This window comes from Enoplosus armatus, chromosome 2, assembly GCF_043641665.1.
Source record: "Enoplosus armatus isolate fEnoArm2 chromosome 2, fEnoArm2.hap1, whole genome shotgun sequence".
Classification (NCBI taxonomy): domain Eukaryota; kingdom Metazoa; phylum Chordata; class Actinopteri; order Centrarchiformes; family Enoplosidae; genus Enoplosus; species Enoplosus armatus.
The window spans coordinates 13,144,600-13,164,016 of NC_092181.1; the positions used below are offsets into that span (position 1 = coordinate 13,144,600).

Here is a 19,417-nt window from a genome sequence, read left to right on the forward strand (position 1 = left end):
AGAGAAAATGATAGAATGGTATAGAACACGTGTTCCAGCCAGGGGATTTGCTGATGCCCACAAAGATCTGTTTACAGTGAGTGCCCCCGATGACCCCCCAGAGGATGCAGGAGTCACTGCCAACATGCACACAAACACACACCCACACACACACACATCATCCCGGCCACATATCTCAGCAGACATAGATACAGGGTGTCTAAGGGCACCTGTTAGAAGCATCCGGAAGGCTAGATTCCAGACAAAGCACGTATCCCTATCGTAGCACTAAAAACCCACCCTGGAGGTAGGTGTTAGTGGAAGTGTGATAGGGGAGAAGGAGCGAGAAATGCACCTCAATCCCAGCAGACGATGGAGCCCTGCACACGATTTGCAACCGAATTGCATTGTGAGGTCGCGCATGAAGATTTTAAAACAAGCAAAAATAAAAAAATAAAAAAACTCGGGCTGCAACGGAGGCCAACAAGGAGTGAGTGTGGGAGTTTAAAGGCTCGCTCCAAGGCCTAAAGGTAGAGAGACTGGAGAGAGAGAGAGTGAGAGAGAGGTTTGTGAGAGGAGAGACAAGACGACAGCAACAAGAGTGAAGGTTGAAGAACAAGGACAGAGGGAGGAGGAATCTAAGGGCAAACGAGGCATGAGGCACCGGAGAGGGGGCCCAAAAAACTCAATGTAAAAACAAAAAAGCACCTTCAACAACGGCTTCAGCACTGTCTTAACTGAAGTTTGACATTTGGGGAGACACGCTTATTGGCTTTATTCCTGAGAGTTAGATGATAAGATCGATACCACTCTCACATCTGTATGCTCAATACGAAGCCTCAGCCAGCAGCTGATTAGCTTAGCTTAGCATAAATACAGGAAGTGGGGAGAATAGCTAGCCTGGACCACCAACTCTAAAGCTCACTAATTACTAATGCTATCACAGTGAAGTTGCCAGGCAACTAGTGGAGACTCCAGGAAGTCACTGCGCCCGGCCAAAAAGTAGTACGGCACAGAACACCTCGTAAAACCACAACGTGTCATTTTTACACTTTGGTTTCTGTATTTATAAAACAAACGAAACAAAAGATATTGGAAATTAATTAGTGAGCTTTTAGAAGTGCTGGTAGCCAGGCTAGTTGTTTCCACCCATTTTCAGTCTTTGTGCTAAGCTAACAGGCTGTCATAGCTTGATATTTAGTGTACAAATGTGGAGGTGGAATCAATCTTCTCACCTAACTCCAAAAAAAGAGAATATGCTTATGTCAAAGGAAATGTTGAACTATTCCTTTAAATCCTCACCTTCCTGCTCTGCCCTCCACAGATCAGCCTTGCTGTGCTTTTCACATTTGCACATGATGGCCAGGTTTTAAGCCTGCCTGTTAGATTTCAATGGTAGAACCCCTTGACACACATGGACTTGAACGCCTGCTGACTCACCAACCTGCTCGTCTGTCACAGTGATTAAGTGTGATCAATGCTGCGCAGCAACCATGGCTGTGCTAATGTACAATAATATGGCCTGTAAAAAAGGAGAGCTGGCTGAGACAAACAGAAATCAGAATCAAAATCAGAAATACTTTATTGACCCCCGGGGGGAAAGTCACCGACTTAACGCAGGCTCTAAATTATAGGGCGTTGCTTTGATGCTATTTAATGAACACGGTCAAGGTCCAAGGTGTTTACATGGGGTGTGTAGGCACATCAAAGTACACTCAGAATGTACACCGTATGTAGTAAGTAGAAGAAGAGAGCACTTCACTGTGCCCTGATAAGTGTGTGTGGAAGCATACTGTACCGTGTGAGTGTATGGGAACAGAGGACGTGTCTGCGAGTGTGACCACAGGGCCAGAGATGGAGAAAGGAAGAAAGAGAGAGGAGAGAGAGAAAGTGGGACAGACAGCAGCGATACACGCTCTTAACTCCCTCCTCTCCTCTCCTGCTCCATCCTCCCCTCGTTCTCCTCTCTCCTCTGCCACTGAGGAGAAGCGAAGGAGGTCACCCACTCCTACAAGCACTCAATCAACCTGCCGGCGACCTTGCTCGTCCTGGATACAGTGCCCGCTCCCTCCGTTTGTCTGCCTGCTATGCTGCCACCCCGCTGCCATGTCTCTGCAGCCGGTGCCAGGTTACACCGCCACGAGCACAGAGGTGCCGTTCCACCAGATGCCCACTTTTCTGCCCGCGCTGTGCCAAAACCCGACGGCAGACAGCTCAGTTCTACGTCAACACATCGTGTTATGAGAACTCTTTGACAGGGATCATAACAAAACATGCCCAGGTTAATTAGTATGTGGGGGATCTTTTCCCTCTTTATATGCAACGTTGATGTGCTACTGGAAAGTGATTTATTCATTACGAAGGGATGGTTTTGGTAAACTGGACGTTTGCCAGAGTGGAACAGAGTAAATGAGCGAGAGCCATTCCTTAACAGCGTTGAGAATAAATGAACATGTATATTAAGTGTCATTTAGGAAATCCTGTAAAGTACACAAGCAGCCACTTTCAGTTATTGATAACCAAGTAGAACCGATGCAACACCTTAATAATAAACTGCTGTGACCCATCAGGAAATTACATTATAGAAACAAAATATCAATCAAAAAGTGTGCTGCAACTAACAATTATTTTCCTTGTTGATTATGATGACCGTTTGGTACGACATCAGAAACAGGGCTGTAACCAACAATTATTTTCACTATCGATTCATCTGTAGATTATTACTCAATTAATCATTTGGTCTATAAAATGTCTGCAAGTAGTTTAAAATGCCCGTCACAATTTCCTAAGTTGATGTATTCAAATTGCTTGTTTTGTACAAACCAAATCTGCTGTTTTCCTTAATCAGAAGATTAAGGAAAACAGCAAAAGTTCACATTTGAATTGTTTTTGCAAAAAACTTGAACAATTAACCAGTTATCAAAATAGTTGCAGATTAATTTTCTCTTGATCAACTTATTTATTAATCAACTAATTATTTCAGCCCTAACCAAAATCACATTGGTATACTCCTCTATATGTCTTCGTGAAAGAAGAGACTCCTAAAAGGAAACATATGCGGTGTGCCACTGATTTGAACCTACAGGAATGACATGGCAGCTTAGCTTTAGGATAAAGTGTCACCACCAGGTCCTGGCAGCATCCCAACACGGCAGATGGCCAGAAACATATTGCAATGTAATATTCTGCATGACATCGCTAAATGAAAGGTGCAAATTATTTTTGTACGAGCATCATTCCCACACTGCCACCAACGATTTGACTTCGGACCATGATATAAGTGTTTTCCTATGTGGATAAAGGGTAGGGAAGGCTCACTGTGAGAACTGCTGTAATATTACAAAGTTAGACTTGTATTACAAGACAATTACCCGATACTGTAATAAAGGAGGAAACAGCTGAACTCCACTGCTGGCTACTGCTCGGGTGCAAATTAACACACGGTATCACACACACACAGATATCTCTATCAGCTGTGACAGTCAGGTCACATTCCTTTGTTATGTGCTGTCCGACGGGGCCTTCCCCTACGGAAAGTTAGTTATAACTGTGGATACAGCTGCAAAGATGGCTCCACTGACAACAGCTACAAAAGGCATGGAAAGACAACACATGGGCCGAGAGGGAGGAGGAGAGGGCGGAAAAAAGGTTACGTTTTTCTGAATGGATGGCAGGAGAGCTGAAGAAGCTTGGACTTGGTGGTGTATTAGTCCATTTGTAGATGTGTGTGTATGTGTGAGTAAGAAAAAGGGAGAGGCAGACAGAGACAGGAAAGAGAATGTAATTCATCTTTAAAAGGGCAGATTCCTGGGTGATGTATGGTGTGCAGAGTGCAAGTGTGTGTATGTGTGTGTTTGTGTGTTGCAGAAATGGGCGTGGGAGATGTAAGCTAGCTAGCTAAAACTCCTCTTATCGCTCCACGGAGTAATGTGGAGAATGAGGATTCTGGGTTCTGCCCTACTGATCAAAGACACACAGAGAGGCTGATATAAAATCCCCCCGCCCGCCCTCTTCCTTTCCAGCTCTTTCACACACACACACACACACACAAACATAGAATTACAAGCTCAGCAAATAGCATGTAGACTAATGCTATGAGCAATCACTCTACACTGAGTAAAAGGCAGAGGGAGTTCAGCTACATATGTGAGTTGGACATTTTTAATGAAGAATACCACCTGTTTTTGTACATGAGCTTCTACTGAGTCAATTCATTGCATCTCACACATCGGGCTTCCCAGGATTTCCATTATTGATGCATCTGTTAGGTTTTTTTTTGAGCAATCAATTACTTATTTAGCCTATAAAATGTCAGAAAATAGGGAGAAATGCCCATAACAATTTCCTTTAGCCCAAGGTTATGTGTTCAAATGGCATTTTCTGTCAGAATAAGGGCCAAAAACACAAAGATCTTCAATTTACAAAGATATGAAATAGAGAAAAGCAACAAATCCTTACATTTGAGAAGCTGGAACTAGAGAATAATCGTTTATCAATACAGAAAAAAACTCCAACAAACAATTTTCTGTCCCTTGACTAATGGATTAATTGACTGATTGTTTCAACCATCACACAGGATTCATAACTCAATTAATAACTTGTGTAGCTTTTTTTCATGCCCATTGAGGTTATAAACATTAATTTTAAATGAGGTTGGAGGGGAGCGATTGGCCACAGCATCATGTAGAAAGAGACACTATTGGCCCAGGTTGCCTCGTGAGATGAGATTGCACTACAGTCAGGAAGTTATGCATTATACAAATGAGTTGTAAATGTGTAACTCTGACTACAGCACTTCACACTAGACATCTCATTTGTAATTCAGATGAAGGTCTCATCACAATGACTGTGTGCACTGACCCAGGAGTCTGACACTATACTGCCTGTGTGGGTGTACGTGTGTACGAGAAGGTGTGAGAGAGAGTGTGTGTGTTTTTGTGCATATAAAGTCCCTACAGAGTCACAGTTCTGCTCCTCAGACTAACAGTTCGTCTGCGTGTTAATTCAATAAAAAAACAGCAGCGGAGTGTAAACCTCTTAATAAACAGTATGCCTCGTCTCTCTGTCTCCCCAACTCTTGTCTCGCTACTTCTTTGACTCACTCCACTCTGCTTTCCCACCCATCCATCTGCTCCCTCTGTTCCTCTTTAATGCACATCTATCTCCATGTGTTCATTCCTTCCCTGCCTCTCACCCTTTTCTCTCCACACCCTCTTACTGTATGTGCTACCTCCTTATTCCTCTCCTTTTTCTTTTTCTCCATTTATCTCTCTGTTCATCTGTCACAGCTTCCCCCCCCCCATCCCTCTCGCCCTCCCTCCCAGTCTCCTTTCTTGTATGCGAGTAGTGGGTCTGCGGGGTCCTTGTTATCCAGCACCTAACCAGACATCCCTCGGCTGGGAAGCCAGACAGCCAGACAGGCAACTGGGCAGACAGAATGACAAAAGACGACCAGAGAGTAGGAAAGACTGACAGGCTGGCAGCTACTGCAGCGAGACTGACAGGCAGGAGGAAAGGCAAAAAAATGTGACTGCACGGGAGACGTCCAGAGAGGCAGCACAGAGACACCCGGGCAAGTAGTCTGTCAAGAAGACAGACGGGCTGTAAGTTAGAGAGCTACCAAACAGGTAGGAAGACAGACACAGGCAGGCAAGTAGGAGGCAGACAGGTAGGCAGAGCAGCCAGACAAGCAGGTCGCCACAGGCCGGTGCGTAGCAGCCAGCCGAGTTACGAGCTGAGCTACGAGCCGAGCTACGAGCCCAGCTACGAGCCCAGCATCCCAACAGGCCAGAGGGTCAGTAGCTGCACGGCTGATAAACACTGCCTCTGCCTGGGCCTGGCACGGTACTGCAGGCATTCATTGATGTGACGAGTAACCCTTTAATTACAGCGGGTTCAGCCAACGACTCAAAAGGAGACGTTATCCTCTCTTAAAACCTGAAGAAGGGCTTCTGGGGAGGATATTGGAGGAATGTAGCACAGAATAGCAAACATTAAGGTCAATTTGGGCTTGGACATCAACTCACCATTCAAAATGTTAGTTGGAAATTTGCAATTTGAATTGCATTCACACTAGCTTCAGCTCTCCAACTGCATGATAGTAGAGCTGAAATGTTGATCAAACAGAAAATGAATCTGCAACAATTTTGATAATAAAATTTGGGGTTTTATTTTAAAGCAAAAATGCCCCAAAATTCACTGGTTCCAGGGTCTTAAATGTGAACATTTGCTGTTATGTTTTTATATTCTATACAGCAAAATTAATATCTTTGGGTTTTGGACTGTTGGACAAGCTAAATATGTTGTCTAAATTGTGACAGACATTTCCCACTATTTATTGATATATTACAGGCTGAAGGATTAATAAATTCTTGTCAGATAGTTTGTCACAGCCCTACTGAATGGATGTGTATTTGTGTAAGGCGACTATTAAAGCAAGAAATCTCAAAAATGTCCGGTTTTTCAATTTGTAAAGAAATTGCTTTGACAATAGACTTAATGAACTATGAACTTATCACAGTGCCAGTAGCTTCCAGAACTAAGACCTCGAAGAGGAACTGCAGTCAACTTAAAATGAAGTTATTACTCCTAAGTTGCAAAAGAGGCCATGACAAGAACATGAACAAGTCTAAATGAGAGCAAAACTAATCTCAGGTTTTACTACAGCCTACTGTGTTTATAAAAGGAGACCAACTGTCCACACAAATTCTAAAATATTCTTAAGCATAAAATGTACCCATATTATCCTGGCACTGTCACGTTTTCCTTTTTTTCCCTTTTAATGTAATAATGTAATATTACAGACAGTTGTGAGTGTCCACAAACTGGACCGTCACCGAGCACAGTTGAAATATGTCGCTATAATTCAAGTCAGGAGGAATATCTAGAACAGATGTATTTCCTTAACTGTACCCTAATAAAAGCCATCATGTTACAAGAAGAATGTCCTAGAATAGTATTACAGTGACACTTAGGAAGTGAATTTACCAGACGCAGGATTGTAGCACTGGTGCAGTGCTCCAGTTTCACCATATGGTGAAGATTTCACTCCAGGCAAACGCCCTCTGATTCCAATCACTCTGACTCAGCAAAATCTGTTGCCCTTCCTCTGTTCACCAGATGTGGCAACGAGTTCTTTCAGAACAAAATATGCTAAAACTTAATTACAATGCTGCAAGTTCTAAAAAGATAAACACTAAGGAGCTGGCTCAGGGTTAAGGCCCAGAGATGGTTTAGTATGCTACAAGCTAACCTAGTTGGAAGAACTGTCAGGAGCATTGCAGCACGTTTTTTGTTTCATCACAAAGTTTAGAAACAGTGTGCTTGGTCATTGGACTACTGTAACCTTTACAGTCACTGCTGCCAGCTATTTCCACAGCCTATATGCATTTCTTTTCTCGATGGCCTGTCAACCAGATCTCTACACCCTGGCGGTCTTCCTACTGGGTCAAGTCACAATGACAGGAAACCATGAACCTTCTTCTTTGGGAGCGATACAATTGGCTTAGTGGAACCTCAAAGAAATCAATGTGTTCACATCCTCACAGCCTAAAACGAGTCATTAAATACTCTCCACCATTTCCAGAAGGTTTAGAGAATTTAAAGTGCCAAGGAGTCATTAAATTTAATGCTGCCAAATTTCTGTGAGAAAAATCCCAAATTAAATAACGCTGGCGTGGATCTAGCCTGACTGAGGCAAATTTTCCAAAAGGGCCTTGTAGTTTCCATCTTTTACCAATTTTCACTAGTGGACTGCAGATAATTGTTCTAATTTACCGGAATCCCAACTCCCCACACCAGCCAATTTATTTATGTTTTTGTACTGGTTAGCTCTGGCTGTGGTTAGCTAACCACAGGTATCTTTCCTGTACTTGCCAACCTACCGTTACAAGATCAATCAAGAGAAGGAACAGAAAATGACCAGACACACTGAGGAGGAATGAAAGAGCCACGACTGGAGGTGAGTCACAGAGGAGAAATAGAGAGCCTGTTTGAACTGGATGTACAATTTATCATGCACGGCAGGAGGTCATTTAAAGGAGATGGAAGGGGGACAGGATCCCATTGATACAGCACATATTTCCTGCTGTATGTATGGAAGAATGTGAATGAACAGAAACTTCCTTTGTACTCGTAGGACTGCATGCATTTTGGATTGGCAATTTAGGAGTGCAAAGTTTGAATAATGATGATTTTTGTGACAAATGTCTACCCACTACCGCAATGTGTTTGCTTTGGTCAGCTGCAGGAGGTTAAACTGACCACAATCCTCCTTCCTGTCCCCTCCTGGGTCTCTTCCTGTGCCAGGCTAACAAACCATTATGTTGCCAGATCAATCAAGTGGCAGAATGCTGAATCACTGGAACCAGATGAAATAACCGGTTGGTGATTCACATGTGAGAAATGTGGCGCGAAAGGCCTCGAGCTTCCCAAAGTCATCTCAGCACTGGGACGTGTATTAAATATGTATGAGTCTATCTGGCTATCAATACAATAATATAACGTGGGTGCAATACAAAAGTACAAATGCCACTCTAATGAATTAAAACATAAACTACAAGCAATGAGCTGAACTTGGCCCATAACATAACTGCAGTGTGGACGTAGGAGGGCAAGCAGGGCTGATCCCAGTACAGACCTCCAGCACGTCTGCTTATTTGTCCAAACACAGGATGTGGAGAAAAGGTCCATTGAGACATATAGGGGAATTAATCACTCACCAGGATTACAACATTTATGAGACGCTATTTCTTAACAATGTGACTCTGACACCACCCCCACAACATTATAATGCAAGACTATTACTGCTACTGCAGCATTCAAGGGGAAATCTACCCTAAAGCAAACACTTTTTTTTAATGATGCTGGTTTAGTCAAGATTTGTGAATGTGAAGCAGCCTCTCATAAAGCTAGAACTGAAAATGCATACAATGTGAGCTGCTCCAATAACAATGAATAACAGATGGGTTTTGTGAACAGATCAATAGGGTCGAGGGGAACTTTAAATGAGGAAACAGGCTCATTTTAGTGGATAGCATTTACTTCTAAACAAAATAGGTCAAATGGATGTTAAAAACAGAGACAGTGTAACGCTTCCTGTCAAAGACGCAGCTACAAGACTTGATCTCATGATGACATGACAAATTTGATTCTGGGTTTTCTGGTTTCTGGATTTGGGAGAGAGTTATTCATGCTCACAAATAGTTATTAAACTGTCTCAGATCAAACAAATAACATATGTGAATTCTGCTCTGGAGCGGATTTTCACTTTAGTGCAAGCCAAGTTCGCAACGAATCATCGGTACAGTAAATTGACAATGACGTTCGGTATGGGTCAGCTTCCTAGAAACTAATGCTTCAAACAGATTAAGACAAACACGGGTTACAATTAACATTCAGACAATCGTCCATCCATTTTCTGAATCACTTATCCTGTTCAAGAGGGGGTAGGCTGAAGGCTATCCTTGCATGCACTGATTTGAGAGGCAGGGTTCACAAGGCCATCATATACAGACAAAGACATGCATTCACATTCACTCTCAGACTCACACGGTATTTTATAGAAAGTTCATCTAACCTGCATGTCATCAGACTACAGGGGGGGCAACTGTAGCACCTCAAGAAAACCCACTCTGAAGTCCACCTTCTTGCCATGACGGGACAGAGTTAACCACTGAGACACTGCTCAACCTCGACAGAGTCATCCCTACCGTATTTCACTTTCCTCTTATTTTTGACACTCTATTCTCAATTGTCTCAAACTCCTTCGTATGGTTCACTGGGACTTACACACAAGGTGCTCAGTTACCATTCAATCCCCTCATCTTAAGTGTGTGCAAACACCAGAAAAGTACGACATCTTCAACATCTTCAACATCTTTCCCTATCATCACCACTCCTCCAGTCACATTTGCCCTTAACGTCAACCATGAAATTCACATAGAAGGCTGGGGAACATCAAAAGCTACTTCATCTCTTTGATAGTGACAGATCTGATGTTGCATACTTTTGCTTGAAAAACCAAAACAAACCCAGAGCTCTACTTAAAATTCATCTACAAAGTCTCATCAGAGCGCACGACTGTGGATTTCACCAGAGATTATGACCTCAATCTATTATTGACACGGTGTCTGTGGACATGAATGATTTAGTATTATTAGATGACATTAATCAGCTAAGTAACTGTTGCCTGCAACTCCACCTTTAGTTGCATTCTGAATGAAACTCCAGGGAGAAATGGGGTTGGAACAGTATGCAAGTAAGTGCTTGTGTCTCCCAAGTCCTTGGGAATGAACCCACTGAACTCCCAAAGGTGTGTGGAATAACTCAGAGAAAACACAATCCGACACCAACTCTCCCATCTAGTGGCCAAAAGCTGTCATTGCTTCTAAAACTTAAATGGAAACAGTAAGATTTAAACGAGGCAACATGAGTAAATTTGTTGGTTTATGTGGTAAAATGGGAGTGAGAGATCTAAACAGAAGAAGATGCACTGGTCCTGGACAGCCCTGCTACACAGGTGAACCTAATTTTGACTGGAGCAGTGACTAGTGGAGGTAGACATGCAAGGTTTGACCACAAGGTAGAAGAAAATATAATTTATTGTGGTTGTGAAAATGCAAATGAAGGTCTGAACAGGCAGATAACGATTCGTTTTTGTTACATAATCAAATCAGAATTTCTTGGTTGGCGGTGCCAAATTAAAACATTTGTTTCGTGTTCTTAATACACGCAATAAAAAACAATAAAAGTGATCGCATAGCTCAAAAGAGCAACTTATAACAACAATGTTCCCATTTCAGACATTTTAAAACACAACAAAACCTTTACATAAAAACTACTATTTCAGTTCTTGGAAGACTAGCAAAATTATGAAGATATGAAATGAGGGAATGACAAATGCATGACCATTTTCAGTAACAGTCACTGAAGCGGTACAACTCCAATGTATGGTAGTTAGCTAAAATCATTACTTAAGGCCACAGAAGCCTAACAAATGTATATGTTGCAATATAAAACAAATATAAAATCTGAATATAAATTACAAAGTAAAACCTACAATAAAAAAAACAACCTGATTACAACCTAGACTCCACCCTACAATCTTTGATAACATTAAATTTGATTTTGAAGCTTTGCATAGACGCTAAACTAGTTTTAAATTCAATTTAACTTCCACTAATGTTTTACATGAGGAAAAACAAAAATGTTCTAAGCATGGGTACAATCCAAGATCACCAAATAGGTCACACGAACAGAAAGTGTGCACAATGCCAATAAGGGCTAACTACATTCACAGCAGGACTCCTCAGTTAATTTTGGTATGTGAACACTGATTTCTACCAATCCTCTAACATTTAACAGCATATGTCTGGCTTACTCGTCAGCGTCTGCAAACTGGTCTGGCTCAGTGGGAATGCTGTAGCAGGACCATCGGACAGGGCGTGGATGGTGTACGGCTGGGCTGTAATTGGCTGTCACCGGCAGGTAAACTGTGTCCCTTTGCTTAAGAGTCAAATCCCGCAAATCAAATTGGAGCACATCCTCTGGACCTGGAGGAGGCACAGAATACCGGTAATACATTTGTATATGGCCTGAATCCTAAAAACAGCTTTTTGGAACCCAACCTCAGCCTGAGTAGAAATATCTTGTTGCGAGATAAACCTTGAAAAAAGCTGAAATTTGCTATTACCAACACTTGCTTATAGCGTTTTTGAGCTCAAATCTACTTCATTCTATCCAGATACAAGCCTGTAGGTCCACCTGGGCTCCAGCAGGTTGAGACATGAACTTCCAGCAGATACAAAACAATGACCACTACCGCAAGACTGAAAATGAATGCATCTTTTACCAACAGCATTTTTTTTTTTTTACAGTAACTGCAGTGGTAACAATACTACTGTAATTATCCGTCCTGCAAAATCGGTTAATGTTATTCATATCACTTTGAAAAAGTAGTATATATACTGACTCGCATATGCATTTCAGACATTTTGTGTAGGCTTTAGTATATAGTATTAATACAGTGCTGTGGAGGGTTTTCTTTACCATAAGGGCTGATCCCAAAAGACAACTTTTCCCAGTCAATCACTGTGACCTCTTGGAGCTCACTTTCCCAGTCTTCTGGTGGAATCAGTGGGGGTGTAGGGTTCGCCAGACAGTCAACTTTAGTGTCTCTATAAAAAGGTTGACAGGTCTCAAACTAACTTTTCACTTTTCACGAACATGAAAATGTGTTCTTTGCAGAGACACCAAGGGAAATAAGGCAAAAGAGTAGTTCTACATATATAATTACATTTATTAGCTTACTTAAGTGAGTTAGATGAAGAAATTGATACCACTCATATTAAATGTATTAAATATAAGGCTACAGCCAGCAGCAGGTTAGCTTAACTTAGCATGAATACTGCAAACAGGGGAACTGCTAGCCTGCCTCTGTCCAAAGACGCTACCAGCACCTCTAAAGCTCACAATTAACACCATATATTTCGTTTGTTTAATCCATACAATAACCAAAGTGTATAAACAACAATTTGTGGTTTTACAGAGGGTTGTGTACAGGACCACTTCTTGCTTATCTCTTTCTAGCCAGCAACAGTCAAGTCATATAGGAGAAAGCTGACTGACAGACGTGAGTAATTATGCATGAATGTACATTTTGGACTGAATGAATTATTCAATGCAGTTGTAAGGTAGGAGGCACACCTCTTCTTGTGTCTGAATTTATTCCTTCTTCTCTTGTTCTTTGCTGCTGCTAACGGGCTGGGCTCTGGTGCCATCTGGTCAGAATTACAGGGCAAAGCAACAGTGTCTAGACTGTTGGCCCCATTCACTGATATACCACCTGGAATGGCTGCTCTGCGGACCCCGCCAGCTGATGAGGCATGAGGGACAGCTGAAATCGTGCTCCCTTGTTTCCTGAGCGTCTTTGAGGGTGCTGCTTTCGTACTCTTGCCCTTGTACCCATGGTTAATGTAACCATTAATGTAACCATTAACCATGCATTGTGGTTTGGTAGCATTCAGTGTGCCAGCTGGTGTGCTCTCACTGGTTCTAGTGGCAGCAGCTGAGCAGCCATTGTGAACAACGGCTCCATTAACCAAACCCGTGCCTGGGACCTGACCGCTGACCTGAATATTGGCTTTACAGGTGTTGCGACTCCTTCCTCTTCTTCTACCCTCGTAGTTCATACCATTCTGAGGCATCACGTCACCTGTAATGTATAGTTGGAGGGTTCGATTTTAATGCAAAAATTGAAAGAGAACAAATAATAATCAATATTTTTTACAGTAGAACATGATGTTTCACTTGTTGTCACAAACAGATTAATTAAAGATACACAGAAAATGGATACATCATCGGTTATTGTGCATTTTCCTGACAATATTATATTTGGTAACTATTGGATGCATTGACATGATGGTACATTCATGGGGGATGAATCCTAATGACTTTGGTGATTCACTGACCTTGGCCCCTTAGTACATCTTGGTTGTGCTGGTCAAAAATAATTAAAAAAAACCCAGTATTTTCATCTTGGCCAATTTTTACAAGTTTTGAAACTTAGCTACCTCTACATATTAGTCTTGTACACATATACGCTACGCGCTACGTTGATAAACTGTGAAGCTGACCCTGTATGGTGTGGTACTGCGTTTATCCCCTTTTCCTAACCTTTTCCAAAAGGTACTGATTTGACGTTTAGTCAAGTTCAGTTAGTCTTTTTTCACTCTTCTCGCTGTGCCGGCTTTGCTTTTGTGATATCTTGGTGCACTTAAACAGGTAAATACTCACTTGGATTTAATTGTTTTTGATCCCTTTAAAAGCAATTATTATGTACACTCCGTAACGTTTACAGCCATACTAGTATCATCCAACCCGGATGAAAGACTTTGTCTCTGTGCCAGTCCACTGCTAGCAGCTAGCTAACGTCCGCCATTAGCTAGCGCTGTGATTGACAGCTATCACTGTGTCGCCGTTGACAGTTAACGGGCATACTATGGGGAAACGCAACAATGCAGTTGTAAATGCAGCACGTAGCTAAGGGGGACTCTCAATAAACCTTTTAGTGAAAAATCAACCCAATAAGTTAACGCTAAGTCATAATTGCCCTTAGTTTAATTTAGCTAACGTTACCTGTACTGTGGCCTGAAGCACTCAGACGCCTCCCCCGTGCAGCACACACGGAGCGGCCCACATAGATTGTGGGAATGGGACGCACGAATGACGGTACGCCAATAGGTGGCGCCATGTCACAAAAACCACGTCATATTATAAACCTAGGTTTTTATATCCAGTTAAAATGCGTTATAGGAAACCCCCAACGAAAAGCTACAGTATGTTTAGCGTATAAATCACTAGTTAACCCCATGAAGGCTTGAGAAGTGATTCTTATATTAGATTTAGGGAAGTTAATGATCCAACAGTGACCCCTAGCGGCAGACTTATCATACAACCCCCGCGGCATAACCCACATCTCTGCTACCAGCTCTTACACACACAATTTGCTCTGAATCAGCGCCATAAGTGGCTATAAAAACAGCTCCTGTTTGTCTTTAGTGCAGTTAGCTGCATGAATCCAAGCTGACTAATGTTTTGTGCACTCTGGGGGTCTTGGTTTAGGAAAGGACCCTGTTCAAATTAAGGGAACTCTTAATGCTACTCCACACTGTGGTACTTCAGACAATAGTGTGCTTCCAATTATGCGGCCACAGAAATATTGTTGTCTAAGACAATAGTAATGAGAATATGCAATGCCAGTGGAATGAGCATGAATATCACTTCTGAGTGCTGTTTGTCAAAATCACTGAAAAACAGAGGAATACACACACTTAAATTGTGAATGTAAATTCTGAAATCGGTTAAGTAAGTGGATAAAAATTTGGTTATTTTAATGCCAGGTGTAATGTCAAATGTTTTTATTTACAGCACAGTATGTACAACACAATGGCAGCTAAGACATCAGCAGCATACATGGTAGGCATAGCATAGGTGGTTTCATGTTTTAGAAATTACAGCATGTAAATGGAAATGAGGAGAAATAAACGTAGTTTAAGATGATAGAAATTTCATGAGACAGCATCACTGCCAAAGCCATTTTTATTGCTATTTATAGTAACTACATTGCAATGTATAGCCCTAATGATTCAAAATTTAAAAGCTACAAGAAATGATTTTGTGACAAATTTTACAGCTTAATGCACCCTTTAATTTCTTTTCAATCTAGAATGGCCCGCGCAGCTATTGAGTGAAAAGATTTGTGAAGCAAAACATGACACAAATCAGCAGGTATTAGTAAATAAGTTAATATTGCTCATAATGCTCACCATTTAGTTTAAGTTAGGAAGACAGTTTACAACCATATAAAAAGCCAGTGTAAAGCAAATTGAAAAGCAATGGACTCACCGTGAGTGACAAAAAATTGAGAAATGCAGCAAAAACATCCCCCACTGCATTAAAAAATCCTTACATTGACAAAATATTCCAAAGCTATTCCTAAAATGCTAACCTGGCCTGCGTACCATACAAGGCATTGTGCTATGCCGCTTTTCTAATAGGACACCTAAGCCTATCACAAGTTCTTTCGTGATAAAACTGTATAAAATAGTTTTCATAGTATCAATCTGAAAAAGAGTGGTGAGTGGCACATGGATACAAATTATCACTATATAATTACAACATTTACAAGTCAAGGAAATATGTCAGACATAGACATAGAACGTAGCTTCAAAAAACTATGTAAATCTATTATAGCAACATCATCTTGAAAAATGTCCTCAAAAGGCACAGACAGAAGAAAAGGTGATCCATGCAAAAGGAAACAAAAAGTTTTTTTTGTGCAAGGAAGCAAAACTCAAGTTTAGAATAATTAAATAATACAGCAGATTGTAATTGTTCCCCCTCTCCTAACAATGCCCTCTTCATTACTGAATACTGTACATGTGTATTACAATGTATCTTGACCAATTACAGATCTTTAAAGTCAAAGAGCCTTTTTGGCCACACAGAAAGTGAAATATCCAGTTGTACATTCATGATATTTACAGTATTAGAGCGTTTCAGAGGGCTTTAAAAACAATCGACAACCTGTAGGCTTCAATGAGATTGCTAATCCAGTCTCTTGGACCAAAAAGTGAGTCTCCTGTGCATGCTCACGTACATTATCTGAGATGATTTCACTGAGCACAGAGAGATGATTCAGTAAACCATGTTACAATGGCTACCAGTCACTCCAACGTAAATCCACCACACATCCTGTACATTCATATCCTTACATTTCTGTGCAACATCATTGGGTCTATTGCTAGCAACGATGTACCTTTTCAGGCTCATGCATTGCTAGCAAATAGCAGCCATGGAAGTTACAGTTTTAAAGACACTCCTTGGTTGCAGCTTCTGCTCCATAAAGTGACACTCTGCTACTCATCTGAACCAACTAAGGGCCACTTCTCAGTGAAAAAGATTCACTATTGGACTGATTGACACTGCAAGTGCTGTTGCAAGGTTACCGGAAGACATGTTCTCAAGAACAAACAAAAACAAAAAATCTTCACCTTCAATTAGCCATCACCGACTTCACTAAAACCCTCCTTTGCTAGCATACATGGTCCATCATCTGACTCCCCACCTCTTAAGGGAAGACATGCTTCACTCTTTCTTTCTTAAAATCTTCTGCCTCCCTTTTAGTTACAGGGGTTCTCGTTATTTTCTTTCTCTGACCACTTTCGCCACTTTTCTCTATCTTCTCTGAAAACGTGCCAGTCCAAATATGTCATCAACACACATTCTTCAGAGAACACCTACACGACAGAGGGGAAAAGATGGGCAGTTTGCAGATCAGGCAACACTCGACTGTTCTGCCTTCATGCCTCTGAGAGTCGGGTTTACAGTCTGGTTGCCTACTTGTTCGCCTGTCTCATGACTGCTTCTCTCTATATCATCTAACCAGCTAATGTTACACCAGGATACAGTAGAACCCACGTCAGGTTTGTTCCAGTTTTTATGCCAAGGTACGTATGTCCAGGGTACTACATCGTGTCGATTCCTCAAAGGACGTTGAGAGCAGGATATCCCTCGGAAGAAATCACTGGTTCAGAGTTAGTAACTACAGTTCACAGCAGAGACAGTGACTAAAAACAGAGCACGGGTAGATCAAGTTGAAGAGTCACAGTAGTATGACCTACAGTCAGAGAGTCACTGGGGGAGAAAACTCCCTTTAGTTCAGCGCAGAGTCCCGCCACAAACAGCAGGGGGCGATGCGTGTCTATATATATGTTCCAGTTCCTAAGACTGGCTCTGGTTTTCTCTGTTTTCCTGTACAGATTCCTGACTCGGGTTGCAGGTTCCGATCAATCAACTGGAATGATCCTCGTTCTCCCGAGACTGAGGAACGATTCTCATTCCAGTTGAGTCACTGCTAGTTCTTGATCTCCAGGATGGAGGGGTTGTGGTCCAGGATGGACAGGATGATTTTGTCCATGTACTGTCGCAGACGCAAGTTGATCTCTTCCTGCTCCTTCAGGGCTTCCATTAACTACGGAGAGAGAAGTATGTCAAACGTATGTATGTCATTTTCATTTCAGTTTATCAAGGTAAACTACAATCAGACCCATTGTTAAGTATTACAACACAAGAGTTTCTTTGTTTTACTCTGGGACTTTTGTTACAGCTAAAATATTCTGTTCTTACTGTTGGCTACATAAAAAAATATATTTTATGGGTATACCTGCTATGATCAGGTACATGAATTATTATATATATAAAAATAATTTCCCCCCAGGGATCAATAAAGTATTCCTGATTCTGAATACTGCTTTCATTGTCAATTAAACTCTCGACTATTTTCTTGATTGATCAATTAATCATTTGCTCTGTAAAATATAATAAAATAGGGAAGCATGCCTATCACAGTTTCCCCGAGTGTTGTCATCAAATTGCTTGTTTTGTCCAACAGTCCAAAACACAAACAAAGAAATGAGAAAGTCCTCACATTACAGAAGCTGGAGCCTGAGAATGTTCTTTTGGTTAAAAATGACTTTCCTTTTTTAATCGACTATCAAAATAGTTGCCAAGTATTGTTTCAGCTCTAATGCTGCTGTAGGTATAGATTTCATAGTGCATAACGCTTTTCAATTTTAAGCATGGATAGCTTATTTCCATAGTATTTGACCAGTGCCTATGTGTGAGATAAAGCCATGGTGATGACCTCCATATTATGCATATTAGATTCAAATCTACAACAATGTAATATGTAGAACACTGCTCTGCTGTGATATGTCCTAGAAATACAGTTATGCTCTAACTGCTGCATGTGAGGATAAGAAGCAATGACAATGGAGAGTTCCCATAAAGTACAGTCTGTATTTTTTCATGGTTTACCTGGTCTCTAGAGGCATTATCTATCTCAGCAGCTAGAGACTGGGCCTTGGTCTGTGTGGCAAACAGGGTCTTGGCCTCATGTAAACTGAGGCTGAGGATCTGACCGTTAAGCTCATCGTTCTGCTCCCTCAGCTTCTGGTTCTCCTAAAATACAGAATCAGGGTGGGAGGTAGAAGAGGGAGAGAGAGATAGACAAAGAGATAAGTACCTGGACCACACGAGTATATCAGGAGTGGTGATGCTTTTTAAAAAAAAAAAAAAAAAATGGCTGCTACTCAAGCCTCACTCAACCCATACGACAAAACACTGCACTTGGTACCTCATCCAGCAGCAAGCACAGCAATGCGCATCTATTCTGGCGACACCTACAGGACATAACACGGGTTATGTGTGTTACAGAACAAACTGCTCCCCTGCTTTGTCTGGTGTGTTATGAAAGCTCCATGATTAAGTTGCCTTTCGAGTGCAGACATGAGGTCAGTTTACTTTTCCCTTGTTCTATCCTTAACCGTTAGTGAGGGAATTACAGCACTGACCCCAATTCAGCTCGGGCAAGTTCACTCTACTCCATTGTGATTAGTGGTTAATCGGGAGGTCAAGAGGTCACAGAAGCAATTTTACCATCAGACCAGGACGGAGCCGAGCCCCAGACAACACCAGGTGCTGGAATTCAGGGGGAAGAAAGTCCTGGGACACAAATCGCTGCACACACACACACATACAGACATTTACAGAGGTGCACAGGCAAGCATAAGATAGTGGGCTAATCCTTATGGATGTCACAGGGCAGCGTCTCTCAAATTAGAGCTGTTACCTACACACAGCTACATAATTACTCCAACCACGGACAATCAAATTTAATTGTTCTAAATATAAAACTGCAGGAAGTAGTTCAGCATAAGAAGTTGATACATTGAGATAGAAAGACTGCAGATACACCGACTGGCTATGCATCACGTCAGGGTTTGGTGGTTTTACTAACTTCTGCTTTTTTGTATTGCCTTTTCTGTTGGCTTAGTAACTTGGAAGCTTAATTTCTAATGCATATTAACACATGTCA

At 41.6% G+C, this 19,417-nt stretch overlaps 1 protein-coding gene across 2 annotated transcripts in view; it reads right to left on the reverse strand.

The window, feature by feature from the left end:
• Nucleotides 1–16,122: 16,122 nt before the first annotated feature.
• The window catches only part of rab11fip4b (RAB11 family interacting protein 4 (class II) b), a 44,967-nt gene continuing 41,672 nt past the window's right edge, over nucleotides 16,123–19,417 (reverse strand). For both annotated transcript variants that reach the window (XM_070915044.1, XM_070915036.1), the window contains exons 12-13: nucleotides 18,358–18,501; nucleotides 16,123–17,512 (exon numbers count right to left, since the gene is read on the reverse strand). In XM_070915044.1, coding sequence (XP_070771145.1) covers nucleotides 17,396–17,512; nucleotides 18,358–18,501 — 261 coding nt within the window. In that variant the 3' untranslated portion in view covers nucleotides 16,123–17,395. The remainder of the gene's footprint in view (nucleotides 17,513–18,357; nucleotides 18,502–19,417) is intronic.